We start from the raw sequence: 19,833 nt of genomic DNA on the forward strand, positions 1-19,833 counted from the left end.
GAAAACCTGGACTGGTGAATTTTGCCTTTGATTATCAAGTCATTGAACAGTAATAATACCATGGTTACATTAACCCTTACATGGTTAAAATGCTTTCTCTAGACAGTTGTTTTAGTACTATATTTATTGAAAATGTGCTAGGTTTTTCCATTTTTGGAAGTGGTACCTTTAAGTGAAATTGGTAGAAATGCATCGTAAGATGCCATATTCTACTCAGAAACTGAAGGATTTAGTTTCTAAAGCAATTTCTATTCAGGCTAAATCTAGTCTTAAAAATCTTTCAAGGAAAAAACATTACAAATTGGTTCTCAGATTGGGGGTGTTCGTTGTTCACACTGTTTCTTTTCCCATGGTACATGTGTTATTGTGCTGCTGTTTGTAAATGTCACAGCACTACATAAATCTAACTCTGAGAGCTTTTTTTCTTCCCTCATTAGTCCCACTAGTTCATTTACATATGCTCCACCACTGCTATGATACTTTGATATCAAACATCTCAGTTCAGAATCTTTAGGCAAGTGATAATAGGTCCCACTTAACACGATGTAAAATCATACTACCAAATCAAAGAAAGCAAAACATCACAACTAATTACACTGTTGGTTTTTAAACTTTCTAGGAATACATAATGAAGTACTCTCTTCAAATGTGATCGTGTAGTGCTACTTAACTGCACTTATGTCTGTTTCCACACATACAGAAATTCAATCCCAGCTAGGGAATCTGATGTATATAAAAAATAGCTTAATGATCTCATCTAAAGTATTAAACAAAAGATCTCCAGTAGATAAAATCAACAGAAAAGAGTTTGAAGCTTTTCAGTATAACTATGACAATTTATATTCTGCATAGAGTCTGCTGTAAGAAAATAGGTGCACACATACGTGTATTGCTAAGATAGCAGTAAAAATGGGTTTCAAACTAAAATAAAATCATCATGAAAATAAGATTGCATGAGTCACAGAATATTTGCTATTCAGTAAGTATAGATCAGCATAACTGCAGACTTCTTTCTTTTTCCACTCTGGCTGTGAATTTACCTTCAGTCTTTAGAGAATATATTCACAGCTAGCAATAACAATCAGGTGTGGATTAGTTCATAATTGAGACTTAGCAGAAAAGTCATAGAGCTCAAACTACTACCTGGAGATGCATAAGAAAGGTAATTGCTAGCTGTAGGATTAAGTGTCTCCCCCCAGGAGGGGACTTTAAAAGACTGAAATCAGAGTGTGCTCTTGTTGGGAAGAGGCTTGGAGCAAGAGGAATCAATTCATTTTATTTTTTCAAAAGATCTTTTATGGGCCATTTTACTTTTTTCCTGACTGTGATAGTTAAATTATGACTTCTCCTCGATTCACATCAGAGATACGCAATCACTGAAGACTAGGAGGAGAGAATAATATAAACCAGGCAATATTACATTGAGTAAGTTACTGATATCTTTTGCAGGTAACTAGGATGACACATTAAGCACATGTACATTTTTTTCCTTCAAAATAAAAAGGTTGTTTTTAAAAGAAAAGTGTTTTATTTAATTGTTATCAGTTTGCAGTGTTTTTATAAGAACAAAAAGTCTAATTTGTTTTTTCATTATTGTAATGAGGAGTAATTTGTTTTTTTTCTTACAAGCTATTTTGTGGAAATGCTTCAGTTTTATCTTTCAGAAGATGCTTGTCTAAATATACCTAAGTAATAATTACAGTAACATTATTCCATACAATTTGATATTAACTTTATTCAAGGTATTGTCTATAGTTTGAGTTTTGTAAATATCGTAAATGTTGAGGAAGTAATGTCATGAAATGGATTTTTCTTTACTGTAGGTTACTTATTCTATGTTTTTGCTATTGCTATGGAAAGATAATACTCAAATCTTCGTATTATTTTGATAATATATGCTACCATACTAAGTAGTAGACTCTAAATAGGCAAGAGATGTTAATTGCCTTGTCCAAGCTTGTTTATCTGAATGATTAAAACAGGAACTAAATCTTGCTCTCCGTCCCATGTCATGCTCTTCATCTCAGGCTCACTCAGTCCTGCAAGTTTATTTATCTATCACATTCCAACAGCAGAATGCATAACTTGAATTCCTTAAAGGATAGAACTGACAAAAAAAGTTCTCTGCTCTACTGTTGAGTTTTCAGCTTGAACTGTTACCGGTTGAAGCAAAGTTGGGAGCATTTTGCATTTGGCCCTGGACAGCCATACTGAAGTATATGTCCTGGCAGGTTACAACCATGTTATTTTCCGCTACCAGATACCACACAACAGAACTTGGTTCTTGTGATGTTTCTTTAAAATAGGCAGAGTAAATGAAACATGACAGACAGATAAAGAGGCACTTGTACTTTTGCAGCTGCGTGCCAAGATTCTGTATGCATGCAGTAGGTCATGTTATGAGACCATGTGAGGGTTCAAGATCTGCTGGCAATTGTGGATGACTGTCTTTGCATGGTCCACATCCATACCATCTGTAGCAAGCAGATGTGGAACAAATTTCTCTCTGTATCCACACTGTTCACTCAGAGCAATGGTTGAGTTACTCCAGATTGCAGCCGGAAAATTAAATAGTATGATTGCACTGTGGATGAGAACCCTGGTAGAGAAATAGAGATGGAACCAATTTGGTCATGTAAGTGTTGCCTTTTAGTAAAAAAAGGTGAAGTTTTCCAGTTGTTAAAGGAAGAGTGGTTTAGAGCATTTATCCAGCAGGAAAAAACAATAATATAAAACAATTATTTGAAAACTGAGTTTAACCAAGTCTTAAAAGTAATTATAATGCAGTTGGTTGATATAAGAGAAGACATAAGTAAGATGGCCCAGGAGGTCTACTGTAGCTCTGCCTTTCTGGAAAGTCCTGTAATGCATATGTTCTATCTAATACTCTGCCCTCTCCAAACAGGGCCGTTCTCATATTTCATGTATGCCAGGAACCGTTCGACGCTGGAACTATCCATCTCCTCTCTGCATCGGTACGGATACTTCTTTTCATTGTGTTCAGTGTGCCCAGGCTTTCCCATGCCTGTTTTTCCTTCACTTAATTCTATTTCTTCCCAAATGTTTTGAATTTCCAATTTTATCAATGAAATACAGAAAAAGATATATTAAAGTGTTTCTTTATATATAGTGCATATGCTATTAAAAAAAGTGTTGTGAACGTGGGCAAAGAAAGAAGCCCAAATGTTTACTGTCATTTAGCTAGTCCTGAATTGGGCTGAGTCTTCATCAGAAGGGAGAGGAAGTTAACACATTCCTCTTGTAGCATCCTCAGCTCAGAGAATGTTCTCAAGAAAAAGGCAGGTTGTGCAGGGAACCTAGGAGAAAAAAAAACCAAAGAAACAGGCAGTCTCTTGGCAGAGGAGAGCAGCTCTGAAGCCAGGTTTTTGGAGGGGGTGGAATGAAACAGAGTTTTAGAGGTTCGAGAAAGGCTGGCTCTTTTCATCTGACAAAGCTGTTAAATGATGCTGAGCTAAAAAGCAAAGCCAAAAATAACTTGTTTTCTAAGAGCAGTAGGACCTTACCCAACAGATCTGAGTTTTCCCTATGCAAGTAACAATGTTGTTCTGCTATATTGCTGTCTTGGTTAAAGAAAATCTAGGAGAGTCAAGATTCTGGTATCCTTTGGCTTGCATGCTTCAGGGAATGAAGGGAAGAGCAGCACAGCTCCGTGTTCTTTCACTTCAGCTTTGAAATACATTTTTCAGTGAATGCTTTTAACTTCAGTATTCAGTCAGCAAAAGCAATTCTTTTGAGCTTCGTATCTAAGAGGAATTAAAATCATTGGATTGATATCAAGAAATGTTAATATGAAATGGCTTTAAAGATTCCTTGTCAAGCTGGGTCTATATAGTATTTCATATTGTTAGCCTCTACAGAAGCAATCATTTCTGATTAATATGAAAGCAGTGCAGTTTCTTTGAATCAATTTTTGAAATGAAATTTTGGAGCTCAGGTGGAGAGGGTTTTGTGATAACCCTATGTTTCACCTTGTATATGAAACACAGCTCCTGCCTACAAATAATGGAGTAATTGATTTTTTTTTTTTCCTTTTTCACTTACTTCATGAAATTTCACTGTCCTGGAAGCTAAACTACCCCCAAAACATTGAACAAGCCCTTGAAACATAATCCCTGCTTCCCCTGCACCCAACTCTTAAAATGATATTTTTTTCTAGACATGCAAAACAAAGGTTGTCTTTTGACTAAATAATATATTAAACATTTCAGGAAACCAGAGATATTTCAGATGTTTGAGATATAGTTTGTGGTCTAAAGAGTAGAGTATTTAATTTTTCTCAGTACAATTATCAGTATGCAGAGTATCACAGTATGACAAATCTGTTATCAGACCAGGTATCATAGAATCATAGAATCAAAGAGTTTGGAAGAGACCTCCAAGATCATCCAGTCCATCCTATCACCAAGCCCTGGCCAGTCAACTAGACCATGGCACTTAGTGCCTCATCCAGGCTTTTCTTGAGCACCTCCAGGGACGGTGACTCCACCACCTCCCTGAGCAGCCCATTCCAAAGGCAAATCACTGTAATATCTACACAAAGACTCACGGGCTTTAAAGTAATTATTCTTCAGGTAGCAAATATAAATTACAAGATGTAAATTTGGTTTCTTGAAGTTATTATTCCTTCATATTATTGTCTTTGCGAAAGTGTAAATTCAGCCACTTCAAGTTATTTCACATAGTGCTGTGCTATCCTAAAATATGCAAATGGCTTTTCAAATTCCAAACACATGAAATTGCTGGGAAAAAAGCATAGAGACAGGAAGAAAACAATAATCCTGTTATGTAGCTGGGCTGTCCTCTTTCTAAATTAAAGAAAGAACTATGCTAGGTTTTTTCATTTTGTTGTGGTTTGTCTTTTAAAACTCAGATGTGTTTTAGATATCCTAACTACTAGATCCGAAGATTTTTCATGGATCAATGTCAGAATTCAGTTTGATTTCAAGTTCTTCCCTCTGATTATGAAGGCACCAGCATGGCACCAGAGGTTTATAACCCTAATTGCAAACTGAGACAATGCGTTAACCAGTCTATATGTGCAAGTGCACATTTGCAGTAGAATATATTCAAGCAGAATCATAGAATCAACCATGTTGGAAGAGACCTCCAAGATCATCCAATCCAACCTAGCACCCAGCCCTAGCCAATCAACTAGACCATGGCACTAAGTGCCTCATCCAGTCTTTTCTTGAATACTTCCAGGGATATAGAACCCTTTGGGCTGGAACTGACCATTAAGACTATCAAGTCCTATTATTAACACAAAACTGATGACCATGAACATACTGTATGAAGTAAACATTTTGCTCCAGCTGCAATTTTTTTCTTTTCTTTCTGAATTCTTTTCCTCCTTCATGAAGAGTGTCTTAACTGTGATGAATTTCAGTGCTTTTAAAAATTATTCCTATGCCAACTATTATTAAAAGATAGAGTGACTTTTGTTTTATTTTGAATAGCTAAATGTGGTGGAACGCTGACAAACATGAGTGGTGTCATCTTGAGCCCAGGTTTTCCCGGAAATTATCCAAGTAACTTGGACTGCACATGGAAAATTTCGTTGCCTATTGGATACGGTGAGTAAACTTGTATGTGAAGAGCAGTTATATGTAATCATCAGATTTAAATACATATATATATATATGAATATTCTCATTTCTAGTACCTCATCGAGGTTATCCAGTGCATGCATTGTGAGCTCCTTGCATAGTTATGGACTATCTTTTAATTTGAAAATATATCTTCATCAAAAGAATTTGTTAGTTGTGAAACTCAATCTAGCTCAGGAACTTATCTCAGAGAAAATGAATATGCTGCATGAAGGTATACCATAGAATCAGCCAGGTTGGAAGAGACCTCCAAGATCATCCAGTCCTTTCTTGAACACCTCCAGGGATGGTGACTCCACCACCTCCCTGGGTGTTGGAAGACACATTCGGTGGAGCGCTATGGGAAGATGACTCTTTGTTCACCAATATGGTTAGATGGTCAAATCCCCTTTATTTCCGTGATACAGTAACTTATATGCATTCTAGCAAGAGGCGAGCTCAGCTTAAGATTGGTTACAGTCAGAGGGTCCAGAGTTACTTGTAAAACATCAATAGGTCAGCATGCTATAACAATCTGAGGGTCAGCCTCTGGGGCTGGCTAAACTCTGCCCACCTGCAGCTGCACTCCACCCCCTGCAGCTGCATTTGGGGGGAAGCTACCCTGTGCCTGCTATCTAAACTCCCAAGATGGATTCGAAGACATTCCCAGCACGGGTTGCTCGTTGTTTATCAATTCTTGTGTGCTCTGTTCACAAGAATTCTCCAACACCTGGGCAGCCCATTCCAATGCCAATCACTCTCTCTGCCAACAACTTCCTCCTAACATCCAGCCTAGACCTCCCCTGGCACAACTTGAGACTGTGTCCCCTTGTTCTGTTTGTTGCAGAGGCAGGAAATTAATGTGGCCGAGTCAGGAATTTTATAGAAAAATAGAGTTATTTTATTTTACCAAACACCCGCCCCCAAAACTAGAGACAGAAATTAATTTAATTAGCAAATTCAGTTGAGAAGATGTACAAGGATACCGTAGGTAATTTGACTATTTTGGAAGTCAGAAGTTGGAAAAGGCTGCACACACCCCACCCCCCCCACCCCCCCCCCCCCCATTACTAAGTCTGAGCCAAAGTTACAGACAGGTGAGTCAGGCGGGCTGAAAAGAAGAGCAGTCCAGCTGCTTGTCCCCTTGCTCTCTTTCAGAAGCCATGAGAGGGTCGTTAAGGCCTATTGAGCCTGCATAAAGGGTGCTTAAGGTGGGAATCGGTCCTTTGGAGCAGAGTGCCAGAGGCTCCCTCTGCAGAATCTATCCAGACCGGGGAGAGCTCTAAAGCGGGGACCCCAAGGCGGGAGGTCCCCCAATATTTATACTCATAGACACAGAGCAGAATTAGCACTGCCTGGGTACAAAGAGCACAGCCAGTCACAGCCCGATCCCAGCGTGGCCACTGCACGGGTGCCCCTCAAGCTGACGGGCCCCTTGCTGCCCCCCTTCACACCTGCAGGGCAGGGGGGGAAACAGGTCTTTTCCTGCCTTTTCCTCTCCCATTCACACCATAGAGGGAGAGGAATTTAGGGGTATACAGGACTCCAGGACACTGTTGCTGGTTGCCTGGGAGAAGAGACCAACCCCCACCTGGCTACAGCCTCCCTTCAGGTAGTTGTAAACAGCAATGAGGTCCCCCCTGAGCCTCCTCTTCTCCAGGCTAAACACCCCCAGCTCCCTCAGCCTCTCCTCACAGGGCTGTGATCCAGGCCTCTCACCAGCTTCATGGCCCTTCTCTAGACACATCCCAGTATCTCAACATTTCTCTTGTATGGGGGAGCCCAGAACTGGACACAGTCCTCAAGGTGTGGCCTGACCAGTGTTGAGATACAAATAGGACATTTAACTGCACACCCCAGCTAAGGCTTATCACTCAAAGGAATTCTCGTGTCAGGCTGGCAAGTACACACAGGGCCTAAAGACTTGGAAATCTATAACCCATCTGCTAATTCTCTGGTAAGTGCTCATATGAGTAGTCAGAGCCAGACCTGTCACAGATGTAGCACGGACTGATGTACTTTGGCAATCCACAGAGTCATTTAACTTGGGAAAAAACCTCTAAGATCATCAAGCCCAATTGTTAAGCTAGCACTGCCGGGTCACCGCTAACCCACGCCCCTTAGCACCATATCAGGTGACATAGGTAATGTAACCTCTAGAATGTTTAGTGATCTTCTGTTTAATGACCTTTCATTGTACCTCAAGTGATGTTTTAGCAGTTTCTCTCTTATTCTAAGAAAATGGACAAAACCTCATTTCTAGAACTGTGAATTTTGTTTAAAACATAGTAAAATTATGTTTCAAACCCTAATTTCTTGCTAGCTTAGAATTTTTCTAGGTTTGTATTAAAAGTACTTTCCTGCAGAAAATGTCTTCACAAATAACAAGTTGAGAAGGTAATCATATTTATTAAGTGCACAGATAAAGCATAATCTTCTATCAGTTTCAGAAATAAAAGGATAAATTTTCTTGCTGTTAAATATTATGCTCCATGAATTAAATGCTAATGCTCAAATAAGAAAACTAATTTTAAAAGCTTATTATTAAACTCATTATACCTCTCTAAATGAATTTATTCTCTGTACTTTCTATTTGCATTCAGAAGAGGAATTTCTGTAGTAAGCTATATATTTATGTAAGGAGAGTTTTACTAAGTTACTTCCTAGAGGTACTGTGCTATTATTTAGAAGAGTGCCCTGGTAGAAGAGATCCGTCACAGTTTTGGATGGCGCTAGTAGCCTTAGATATCCTTGCAGCCTTATGTCCTGGAAGGCTCATAGGCCTATTTGATGTCCAGGCTTGCCTCACCCTTCTGCTGATGGGGGGGAAGCAAGGGCAGGAGGAAAACAAAGGCTTGGGCCGTTATGTCCTCTCCCAAAGTGATAAACAGGTACCTAGAAGTGTTTAGGTACTTGTTGGTGTCTTGCCTGAGCAAGGGTGAGCAAGCCCTGGTTTCACCTCATATGGTCAGTCTTGCAAATGCCATTTTGATTGGTGAATCTCTGTGGCTAAAGGAGCCTTTGCACTCAGGCAAATGATATAAATGGAGCTAAGTTGCAAGCAGTTGAGCTGCTTCTGCCTTGTTGTCTCTCCCTCGTGGAGCTTCTTCTGCCTCACTGCTCTTGGACAATGTGTTCTGCTCTGCCTCATGCTTCAGACCAGCTTAGCCCTGATATTTTGGGCTTGAACTACCTGGAAGCTGAAGTGCCTCATGTTTCCCAGGAGAAGGCATTTAAGTGCTTCACAATGTGGCAAAAAGTGCCACCCCATTGTGCTCTCTGCACATCTGTAAGAGATCCTGCCTGCACCTCTGCAAAACTCCATGCCAAGAGGAACCAGGATCAGGTCAAAGATCGTCTGCCTCCTTCCCAGCACCCTGGGAAGATCTAGAAGCCTTTCAATGGCCGAGCAGTTCCAGTGCTGCCCCAAAGGAACCAGGGACTATGTTGAAATTCCTACTTCAACACAGTGAATAGAACAGACTTTCCCTAGGGCTGCAGGCTGCCTATTTCTAAGTGGGGCAAAGCCATTTTGTGGCTGAACTTTTCCAGTTTTTCTGTTTCTCCTAACTGAATGAATTGCCCATAAGCATCCTTGTGCAGACTTTCCTGACTGAATTGGAACCCAAATTTAACTAATTTGTGCATAGTTGTGGGTTGGGCTTTCTGGAAATAAAATAACTACATATTTTATAATTCCTGCCTTGATAGTTGCCCCAGCTAAATCACATTTGGACAACTAGAGACAGGGCATCTTTACCTAACTTGGCATTCTACACCTACACTTGCAGACAATATTAATTATAAGCAACTCTCTGGGAGCAATGGCATCTTAATTAGCTCTCTACAGTAGTAGTGACAAAACTCTGATTTGTCTTTCTCAGACTTGCTCTTTTTCTTTAGGTAATGTTTAAAGAAATTCTTTCATGAATTGCACAAATGTCTTCTATCCTGTTATTATCCCTTTACCTCCTTGGAAATTGTCTGGTAGTGGTAATTCTATACATACAAAAGATAAGCTTGTCTATTGAGGAGCTATTCAGCCACATTCATTCTATTGCATTAAAATAAGTACATGGAATCACTGAAGTATAGAAAATATTTCTGAAATTGAATAATGAATTGTTCTGGAAGGAGTTAAAAATGATACTGAATGAAATCAGCAAGAGTGAATCAGCACAGTGCCTGTAAACCGATCAAGAGGGCATTCATGTACCTGGAATAATTGATTTAAATTCCATTGAAATAACCTTTCAGCGACTTTATGTCTCAGTAAGTGTTGTTTTATTCTCAGTTGTTTAATCAAACTTTGTAATTGAATGAAACCCATGATATTGTTGACTTAGTGCGAGCACACAGGTGTGCTTAAGCAATCCAGCAATGAAATTGTGGCAGCTGAATGTGTCCCAAACTGCAGTGCTCTCATTGCATGAGAATATACTGAGGACACTACTAAATCCCAAATCCTTTAAACAGAGAGAAAGTGCATCTTTTCAAGTGATTCATTGGAATTTTGCAATGATTTCAGACATCTGTTAATTGATTAACATCTGTCAAAAAGATTAGCTCAGCTTGGAATTCTGCTTATTTATAATCTATTCCAGTGAGAGAAGAGCTCCTGTTGGAGCAGGAAGTAGTATAATTATAGTTTGACCAGACAGTGAGTTATTTTCTTAACTATCAGGGTTTTTTTCTGTATAATTTTATGTAAGAAATTACCAGCTGTAAAAAATCTTTTTCTTTGACATATCAAATTGACAGTTTTAAGTTGTGTGAAGTTAAAACTTGAGTGATACTTGGAGCATATCCTATAATTGAAATCAGCACCCTTGAGAAACATTTAAGGAAAAAAATATGTCTAAAATGAGGCAAATTCAGGCAGGGTTTTTTGTTTGGTTCTGTAATTTTTGTTTGTAGTTTTTTAAGTTACTGTTAAATCTACTTTTTTTTTTTACTTCTAATATACAAGTGTTTTTATACTAAGTATTTAAACCTAGTAATATTAGGTAATTAAATAAGAACAATTCTGTGTTAAAGACTGTGATGGTTTGGGCATTACCTGCCCCTCCACTCATATGAAATCACCCAGACTAGACTGAGTCGAGCTAGAAGTTGAGGAATGTATCTTTGTATTCACAGCTTAGCACAATATACAAGCAGGTATTTACAATATCTACAGCTATATACAGAAATATCTTAGTTAAAGGTAATACAGAAACACAACAGCCCTGCCAGAAAACAGAGTTCCTAGGAGGGGCTCCCAACCACCTTTCCACCCCTCTACCTTGTCCCAGAGTTTGCCTTATGTGCAAGGTGAGCTTGGAGAGTCAGCTAGGAGGGTTAGAAATCAGGTGGACTAGCTGCACATAAAAAGTCCAAGGAGAAGGCACAGACTCCAACAGAGACTCACATAAACCAACTGTCTTATCTGTGTTTTGTGTTCTTGGTTTTGTACATCTCAGCAAGCCTATGAGTGAAGTAGACATCACCATTGTTTACTTTTCACAGCCTGTAGTCTAATTCTCACTGAAATATTCCAGTTAGGCTCAATCTAGCACAAAGATACTCTGTGGCTCATCAGAGACTATTTCAGAATAGTAGGTTACTTTTATTTAAATAGCAAAACAGTGATTTTTGGGTCTGCATTCCTATATCAAACTCAATTATCTTCTTCTCACTTCAGAAATTTAAGTGGCTGGTCAATTTCTATGCTGCTGATACCTAGTCTCTGATACTGAAGTCAAGATACTTCCAAGATGTTTGGTGTCCTACCTTATCTTAAATCCTGAAAGTATTGTGAAATGAATGACTTCACTCAAGTCAGACTGTATCAGATGTCCTACAGGGGATGGATGATACTGAGACTTTGGTACATTCTGTACGTGTCTCTTGATAGTGTTTTTGTGTCTCCTATTCTACATATGTTAGAGACAAATGTTCCACATTCTTACAAGTTCTCTGAAGCAGTTTACTTGGTAGCTTATTTAGTTTCTCCTATGGGAAAAAAAAAAAAAACAATTTATTAGATATTAAACCACAGAGGCAAAGGAATGATCCCCAGAGAATGACTGAGTGAATGATTTCCCTTATAGGTGAATCACCAGGGCACTCTCCATGAGTGAGGAATATGTGTCAACTGCTACATGTGAATGTCAAGTAGAGAGTTAAGGCATGTGTCTGAGGCTCTATCTCTGGAGACATTTGACATCAGACTTGATGTGACCCTGGGCAGCTTGATCTAGGTGTCCTTGCTCAATGCAGGGGGGTTGGACAAGATAGCACTTGAGGGTACCTTCCAACTCAATGCAAGCTATGAATCTGTAGACAGGTAAATTTCTGCCATTAAAGTGTACTTTGTTAGTAACCTTCCTGGGTGCTGAGCTGATCTAAGCCTCTATGGTAGGCTCACCTACCTACTAGTGCTCTTTTGATGGAGTCCTGGTCGTCTGATAACACAGCAGCATTTGTCATGTGCCCCTCACTTGAGTGTTTCTGTTGACTGGTTTAGAAACCTCACAGATACCTATTTGCTGACTTTGTGACTTACTTTCCTTAGTCCTAGAAGCTCATAGAAGCTCCTAGAACCATCCATAGAATCTCAAATTCTTGCAAGGCTTAGTAGCTATTCACTTCAGCATCACACTTTGAATGGTGACTGAACCATAAATATAGTGCCTATAAGAATTATTATGGCTTTCTTTTTTTCCTTTGTTTTGGTGTTTGCTCATGGTCTGCAGGCACCTGAAGGGAGGCTGTAGCCTGATGGGGGTTGGTCTGTTCTCCCAGAGGCTGTGTCCCCAGCAATAGAGCAAGGGGACACAGCCACAAGTTGTGCCAGGGGAAATCTACGCTGGATGTTAGGAGGAAGTTGTTGCCAGAGAGAGTGATTGGCATTGGAATGGGCTGCCCAGGGAGGTGGTGGAGTCACCATCCCTGGAGGTGTTCAAGCAAAGCCTGGCTGAGGCACTTAGTGCCATGGTCTAGTTGACTGGCTAGGGCTGGGTGCTAGGTTGGACTGGCTGATCTTGGAGATCACTTCCAACCTGGTTGATTCTATGATACCATTAAACAACACCAGTTATAAGAAACTCTGGTTTTATTTTTTCCTTTTGTTTTTACTGCTGCAGGTGCACACATTCAGTTTCTGAATTTCTCTACTGAAGCAAATCATGACTTCCTTGAAATTCAAAACGGACCTTATCACACCAGCTCCATGATTGGACAGTTTAGTGGAATGGACCTTCCATCACCCTTGCTAAGTACTACTCATGAAACACTTGTCCATTTCTACAGTGATCACTCCGAAAACAGGCAAGGATTTAAACTGACCTACCAAGGTAAGCACAGAAAACTACTTTGAAGAGGGTTTTAGTCTAAAAAAGTAGTTTAGACATATTGAAGTATTATATACTGTGCGGTAACCATTATCGGATTTTTTAATCTGTGGATTGTTTGAGCCATTGATTTCACTTTTTTTTACAACAAAAATTGTCATAATGGAGGCTTTATTATATTAATATCTATTATCTATTATATATAATAGATAATATTTGTGATTAAAAATCTGAAACCAAGGTGATGTCATTTGCCAAATGTCACATAGTTGATAATCCTTTCCATCCCATCAGAGTGTACTGATAGTTGATGATACTGCTCATATTCCCTGTCTTGCTCTCTGATTTATGTATTTTAATGTATATTTAATGTTATTTTAAGTATTCAAGTAATCTTTTTTTAATATTTCTTACATTTTTGCAGTCTAGTTCTGCAGACTACAGTTAGGAGAACTCTTACAGGCAATTAAAAGACCACAGACAACATACATTCTGTATCTGTGTTTTCAGATGCATACAGTCAGTATCTGAATATGTGAACTTTCTGTTGTGTTCTACTGTTGGCTTTTTTCTTTGTCTTCCTTTGATTTTGTTTGGGTTTGTTCTGTTTTTTCCCAGTAGTGACAATTAAACATCATTAATGAAAGTTAAAATAAGCTTACTAAAAACTGTTGAGCTTCTTTATAAAATATGAATCATTTGGTAAAATGGAATGACTTACTGAAATCTACTCTAATAGCAATTTGTGAGAACCATACCATCTCATTCTGGGCTCTTAGTTTAGATAATTTGCTTAGGTTTTCATATATATCTATGGGCCTATATGATTGTGTAAATATACAGTGGGTTAATCCTGGTGGGCAATTAGACACCATGCATCTGTTTGCTTGCTTCTCCCTACCTTCAGGGGAAGCAAAGTATGCCCACAAAGAGGTTGCAGCTCTTTCTTGCCTGTGAAGTTTTATTCTGTCAGACAGAAGTATGGAGTGCTCTCACTCTGTCACACCAGTGTGGTTTTTATTCTGAGCAGTCAAGGGTAGTTGTTATTGAACAGATTACTCTTTTTTAGAAAATTCTGGAAAGACATAGTGACCAATCTCAGAAATGGCAAGTAAATAAAATGTGAGGGCATGTGCTATGTATTCTGTGTGTTCTCCTCCTTCTGGTTCTAATTAATGTTGTTGTCCTTGTGATAACAAGGCCTTCCTCAGTGGTGTTCATTCTTTATAGGCCCAGCTACATATGATTAACTACAGCGTTTTCTGTCATAAAAGAAGTATTTGAAGTTGTCTGTAGACTGTATAGCACATTCTTCTAACGGTGATGTTCTGGTTTGCTCAGCAAGGATTTGTAGTTTCTTTAAAGACAAGCATACATTCGCATTTTAATGATCAATGACAGGTTCAGTGATAGGACAAGCAAACAAACTGTTGCCTTTTTAATCATCATAATGTTTAAACCTTTGTATCTTTATCTCTTTTTGTATCAGATTATCTCTTGGTATCAAGGTGTGCTGGTTTGAAGCTAGCTAGAGTGTTTTGGTGAGAAGAACTAGATTACAGGCTGTGAAAGGGAAACAGTGGTGATGTCTACTTCACTCATAGGCTTGCTGAGATGTAGAAGAACAAGAGTATAAACATAGATAAGGTAGTCACTCTCTGTCTGGGCTACAGCTGCATTTTCTCTCTCTAACCTGATTAATCCATTTGCTTCCTAACCCCCCTGTCTGACCCTCCATTCTTCCTTGGGGCACAGGGCAATATCTGGGGTAAGGTAGAGAAGGGTAGGAGAAGGTAGAAGGGTGGTTGGGAGCCCCTCCTGGGGACTCAGGTGTCATGGAGGGCTGCTGTGTTTCTGTATTCCCTTGTTCCTGTATTTACCTTGTCTGTTTCTGTCTATAACTGTAGATACTGAAAATATCTGCTTATATATTGTGCTAAGCTGTAATTAATAAGCTTCAGACAATTTCCAGAGTCAGCTGTCATTTTTTATATAAACCACCTTGGGGCACTAGGTGGAAGCTGAGGCATAGGAGGTTCTAGGAGGAATTTTTTCCACTGTGAGGGTGATGGAGCACTGGAATGGGCTGCCCAGGGAGGTTGTGGAGTTTCCCTCTCTGGAGATATTCAAGAGCCCTTTGTATGTGTAATGTGCTCTAGGTGATGCTGCTCTGGGAGGGGGGCTGGACCAAATGATCTCTTGAGGTTCCTTTCAGCCCTTGTCATTATATGATTCTATGACCTTCCATACCAAAATACATTAGGGTGACTTATTTCTGAATACTGTTGGGGAAGCATAATATTTTAGTCCATGTATTAAAAAATATGTGGTGTTAAAAGTTAAAAATAATCACAAGATAATTCCCTCATAAAGAGGCTGGAAGTTTTGTAATTACAAGGCTAGTATTCATTGTTTCTTTTATTTATTTTTTTTTCTAATATGAAAAGTTGCTGGCACTCTGGTGTTTGATTTGTAAGGATAAGATCTACCAGCTGTGTTCACTCTACTGAACTTATAATGGACTTTTGTTCTCTCTTCAATCCACCTCCTTTTACTGGCATTGTACAAACAGATTTTGGACTTTTGTTCTGTAAAAAATTAAATATCCTGAATCTATTTCATTTTCTTCAGGTAGCAGAGATTCTTTCTGTTGCCTCTGAGCTCCCAGATTGTGCTGGCCATTTCTACTGTTAACATGGCTTATGAGGAGAGGCTGAGGCACCTGGGGCATTTTAGTCTGCAGAAAAGAAGACTGAGAGGGGATTTGATAAATGTTTAGAAGTATCTGAAGGCTGCCAGGAGCGGGGGACAGGCTCTGCTCACTGCTCCCTGGGATAGGACAAGGAGATTAGTAAGTTTTATATGTTAGTGAGGATGAGTAACTTGCTTACTATAGTATGTTGGAAATGATGCTCTCAATTGAAGATACTACTGATCTAAGAACAGTTTCTGTAAGTACAGACCTTTTAGCAACAGGATCAAGTGAAATATGCCTGTGCCTATGGCAGAGAGGGTTACTCTAGGTGACCTTTAAGGTCTCTTGCAGTTCAACCCATGCTACACTAGTCTAGTCTGAGAGCTGGATTTTGTTAAGTCTCCAGTGGTCTTTTCTTACAAGTGGAAAATACACTGCACAAAGAAATGCCACATTTTAGTGTGAGGCAATTTTAAAATTCAAGTATTTGATTGCTGCCAGCACTGGAATTAAATGTTTTGTTCAAATTTCCTTTAGATTGCTCTTCATTTCCAGCTTGCACTAGAGCTTTTTCTGCTATGAAATAGTACATAATGTTTTAAAGCTCAATACCAAACAAGTCTTTGGGCATGACATTTATAAAAAAACCCTTTATTTCTTGTGACATCAGGATTTGTGAGTAATATTTGGTAGTGGTGACTGAGTAAGGGATTGCTCTGTTAAATCAGATGTAGTAGTTGCATATATCAAAAGAACAGAGAAGGATATAATTCATATTTATATTAAACCTATAAAACATATTCCCTGCGCGGCCTTTAAATCATTATATCATGCTCAGATGGATCACCTGACTTACTCTAACAATTTATGAGTCACTATAGGTTTCAGACCAAAAGTCACACGCAGAAAGTGTCTTCACATTTTACACCTTTTCTGTGTTCTAAAGAAAGCAGCAAGCAATTATGCTCTGCTCATGTGTAAGTGCTTTCACCTCTGACTGACTGACCTTCACATTTATGGTAAATTGCCTTAGGCACAGGTTATATGCTTGCTAAAAGACACAGCAGAACAAACACTAGAAGTGTGTACATGCTGTCATTACAATAGGAGAAAAGCATACACATATCTGAGTAAGCACTGATCAGAATTGTTAAAGTTAAGCTTTCTTTTTTGCTCAACAAGCCAAGGGACTTGAAGGGGTGTACAAATCACAGGGACCGACACATTTCTGTGCCTTAAGGATTTCTTCTTTCACCCAAGGTGTTCCAGTTTTTCATTCTCATGTTGTTATCAGCTATTGGACAATGCAGCGCTGCACCTTGTCAACTAGATCTGTGAGACTGACTCTCCAGAATAGTCTTCTATTGTATTTTTAACATCATTTGCTAAATAGCTTTTTTACATCATTTAATATATTAGTCTTAATATGTCCTCTACTCTTAAATAATCTTCCTAGTGCGCTACCTTGTATAAAGATGTTAATAATGATGCTGTTATCTGTAGTAGTACTAGATGAATAATGAAACCAAGAGTAATAATAGCATTATAAATTAATGAGCCATTACTAGATTTAGAACAAAATGTTAATGAACCATAATTAAGGTGGAATAAAACTTTTTCCCTATTTCCAGTAGCAATTAATTCTGGTTGTTAAATGTTCGTTTTCTTTTCTTAATTTTTTGTTATTTAGGGGAACAGGAGTCTGATTTATTGGGGAAGATTGTTTCTTATACCTCCATATCTCTTTCAGCTTTGTAATGTTACAAATTCTGGATTTAGTGAATGAATTAGGGAAAAGAAGACATTTTCAATATAAATCTATTTATTTCACAGCATGACTGTCAGCAGTGGCTAAAAAAAAACCTCATTACTCGCTGTACTTCAGTAAAGAAATTAAGTACATCACTTTAAGTAAGCACTTAAGTTAAATGCTTAGCTTAATCTTGCTGAAATGGTTTGTTTAAATAATGTATTTATTAATAATAAGTACATACTTCTAGGAGGAACATGTCCATATTGGAAAGTCAGAAAAATAACAAAATACTTTGTTCAAGAATATGTTCTTCATCTCTCTTACTGTACTTGTAGAGCTTGGCCTTAATGACATAATATTAACATTAAGAACACTGGTATTACTGCTCTTATTTGAATTTGTCTTCTGACTGAAGTATTTCATAACTGTAAATGGAATGCTCAGATGAAGAAGCATATTTGTCTTAATTATTTCTTTAGTAGTTGCCATGGGCTAGTTGACTGGATAGGGCTGGGGGATAGGTTGGACTGGATGATCTTGGAGGTCTCTTTGAACCTCTTTGATTCTATGATTTATGTGCTGGCTTGTCTATGTGGAGCTTTGTGGATTATTCTATGCAACATTTTTATATAACCACCTTTTGCTTCTGCATCCTATGGAACTATTTATAATTTAAATATTCCTATCTTCATTATGTAGTTTTAAATTGTATTTATATCTCAGTGTTAGAGCTCTCAGCCTGAATTTTCATCAGGCTATTGTGTATGATTTAAGTTTGTTCATCTGAATAATACTGTGTGGCCTTTGAAAACATAAATCTTGACATAAAAGATGGAGAATTTCTGCTATTTTTAATATGGATGTGCATATGAAAGTTGATGCTTGGTAGACTTCTGTCACTTTTCTTGACTTTTCTGATGCTCTGCGACTCTGTAGTCTATCTTAGACCATTGAGCCCAACCATTATCTAACTCTGCTAAATAAGGTGCTAACCCATGTCTCTCACAGCGCTACATCTCTGCATCCTTGAAATACTCCCTGCGATAGAGATTCAGCCACCTCCCTGGGGAACCTCCAAATTTCTGATGCAGACAGCAATTCATTCTATTCCACATATTGATTTTTCTTATACTTTATCTGTAGAACTAGTAGTCCCGATGAATGATTTGTTTCTCCTTAGGTGTTAATCAGCCCATTACAGGAGTTTGACATTCCAGTGTACAGCTGTTGTGCAATCCAGTGTACACCTATTGGGCAATCCACTCTATAACTATTGTGCAATTCAACATGGAATTTATATTACTGTTTATTTTGTGTGCCTAAGCAATACAAGTACGTGTTTTCTTCTCCAGCTTATGAGTTACAGAACTGCCCTGATCCTCCTCCTTTTTTGAATGGATACATAGTCAACTCTGATTACAGTGTGGGTCAGTCAGTATCATTTGAATGCTATCCTGGATACGTTTTGAGAGGTCAGCCTGTTCTCACATGCCAACATGGAATCAACCGGAATTGGAACTACCATTTCCCTAGATGTGAAGGTAACTTTGTGGTTCCAAACTCATGATGCTTTCTGATTTTTGTTCACTCGTGTGTATGTAATGCAGCTGTTGCTGATGAACAGCATCTTTACTCCAACCTGTAGTGTAAGCAGCAAAAGTCAAGACACTAGGTGCTGTTATAAATCATAAGTGTTTTAAAAATCAGGTTTCTCAGCAGTGATTTGTTGTTCCTATTCCTATCTGCCAGTCATACTGATTAGGAGAAAACAGGAAAATCCCACAAATTAACTTCGAATCCATGTGAATCTTTTTTCCTTCTTTTTGTTTTTATTCCCTTCATTTAAATGGGCAGTCTACAATGTGACTTATTTTTTTCCATTTTAAAGCTTTTACTTAACTTTCCTCTAACAGTTGAAAGTGCTGAAATAAAATATGACATCGTTTAGTCATTTAGAGGCTTTGACAAAAGTTTTCTATGTACAGAACTATACTTCTGTGCAGAAATGAAGTGCTATAGATAATCAGCCTGCTGAGAAGATAGAAAATAGATTGAAATAAATGATTTTCATCATGACAAGAGGCTAATGGTGCTACTGAAGAATGTGCATTCAGTATATTTGACACTGATCTTGAAATATGGGGAAAATGCTTCTCTACATAAAGCATTCAATAACTTTTAGGTTAGTAAAACCAGGGGAAAAAAAAGTGAGGAATTCAAGAAACATTTAACTGCACTACAGGCATGAACAATGTTTTCTGTGAAATATAACCTATTTTTTCTGTCTTCTATGGTTTCTAAATCTTTGGAGAAACCCTAGTAATAGCTGTGTGTATTGCTTCTTTTATTAGTGTTTTGTCACCTGTAGCACTTCTTTTTCTTCTAGACAATTTATTGATCCAACTTACATAAGAGGAATTAGACTAGCTTTACTGAGATACAATC

The 19,833-nt window shown here is 38.3% G+C and overlaps 1 protein-coding gene across 1 annotated transcript in view; it reads left to right on the top strand.

Annotated features, from left to right (window-relative positions):
- Positions 1-19,833, top strand: part of CSMD1 (CUB and Sushi multiple domains 1) — a 1,024,926-nt gene that overhangs the window by 910,115 nt on the left and 94,978 nt on the right. The window contains exons 39-42 of the mRNA XM_064145849.1: positions 2,906-2,975; positions 5,478-5,594; positions 12,734-12,943; positions 18,741-18,929. Of these exons, the coding sequence (XP_064001919.1) occupies positions 2,906-2,975; positions 5,478-5,594; positions 12,734-12,943; positions 18,741-18,929 (586 nt within the window). The remainder of the gene's footprint in view (positions 1-2,905; positions 2,976-5,477; positions 5,595-12,733; positions 12,944-18,740; positions 18,930-19,833) is intronic.

This window comes from Pogoniulus pusillus, chromosome 7, assembly GCF_015220805.1.
Source record: "Pogoniulus pusillus isolate bPogPus1 chromosome 7, bPogPus1.pri, whole genome shotgun sequence".
In the NCBI taxonomy this organism is placed as follows: domain Eukaryota; kingdom Metazoa; phylum Chordata; class Aves; order Piciformes; family Lybiidae; genus Pogoniulus; species Pogoniulus pusillus.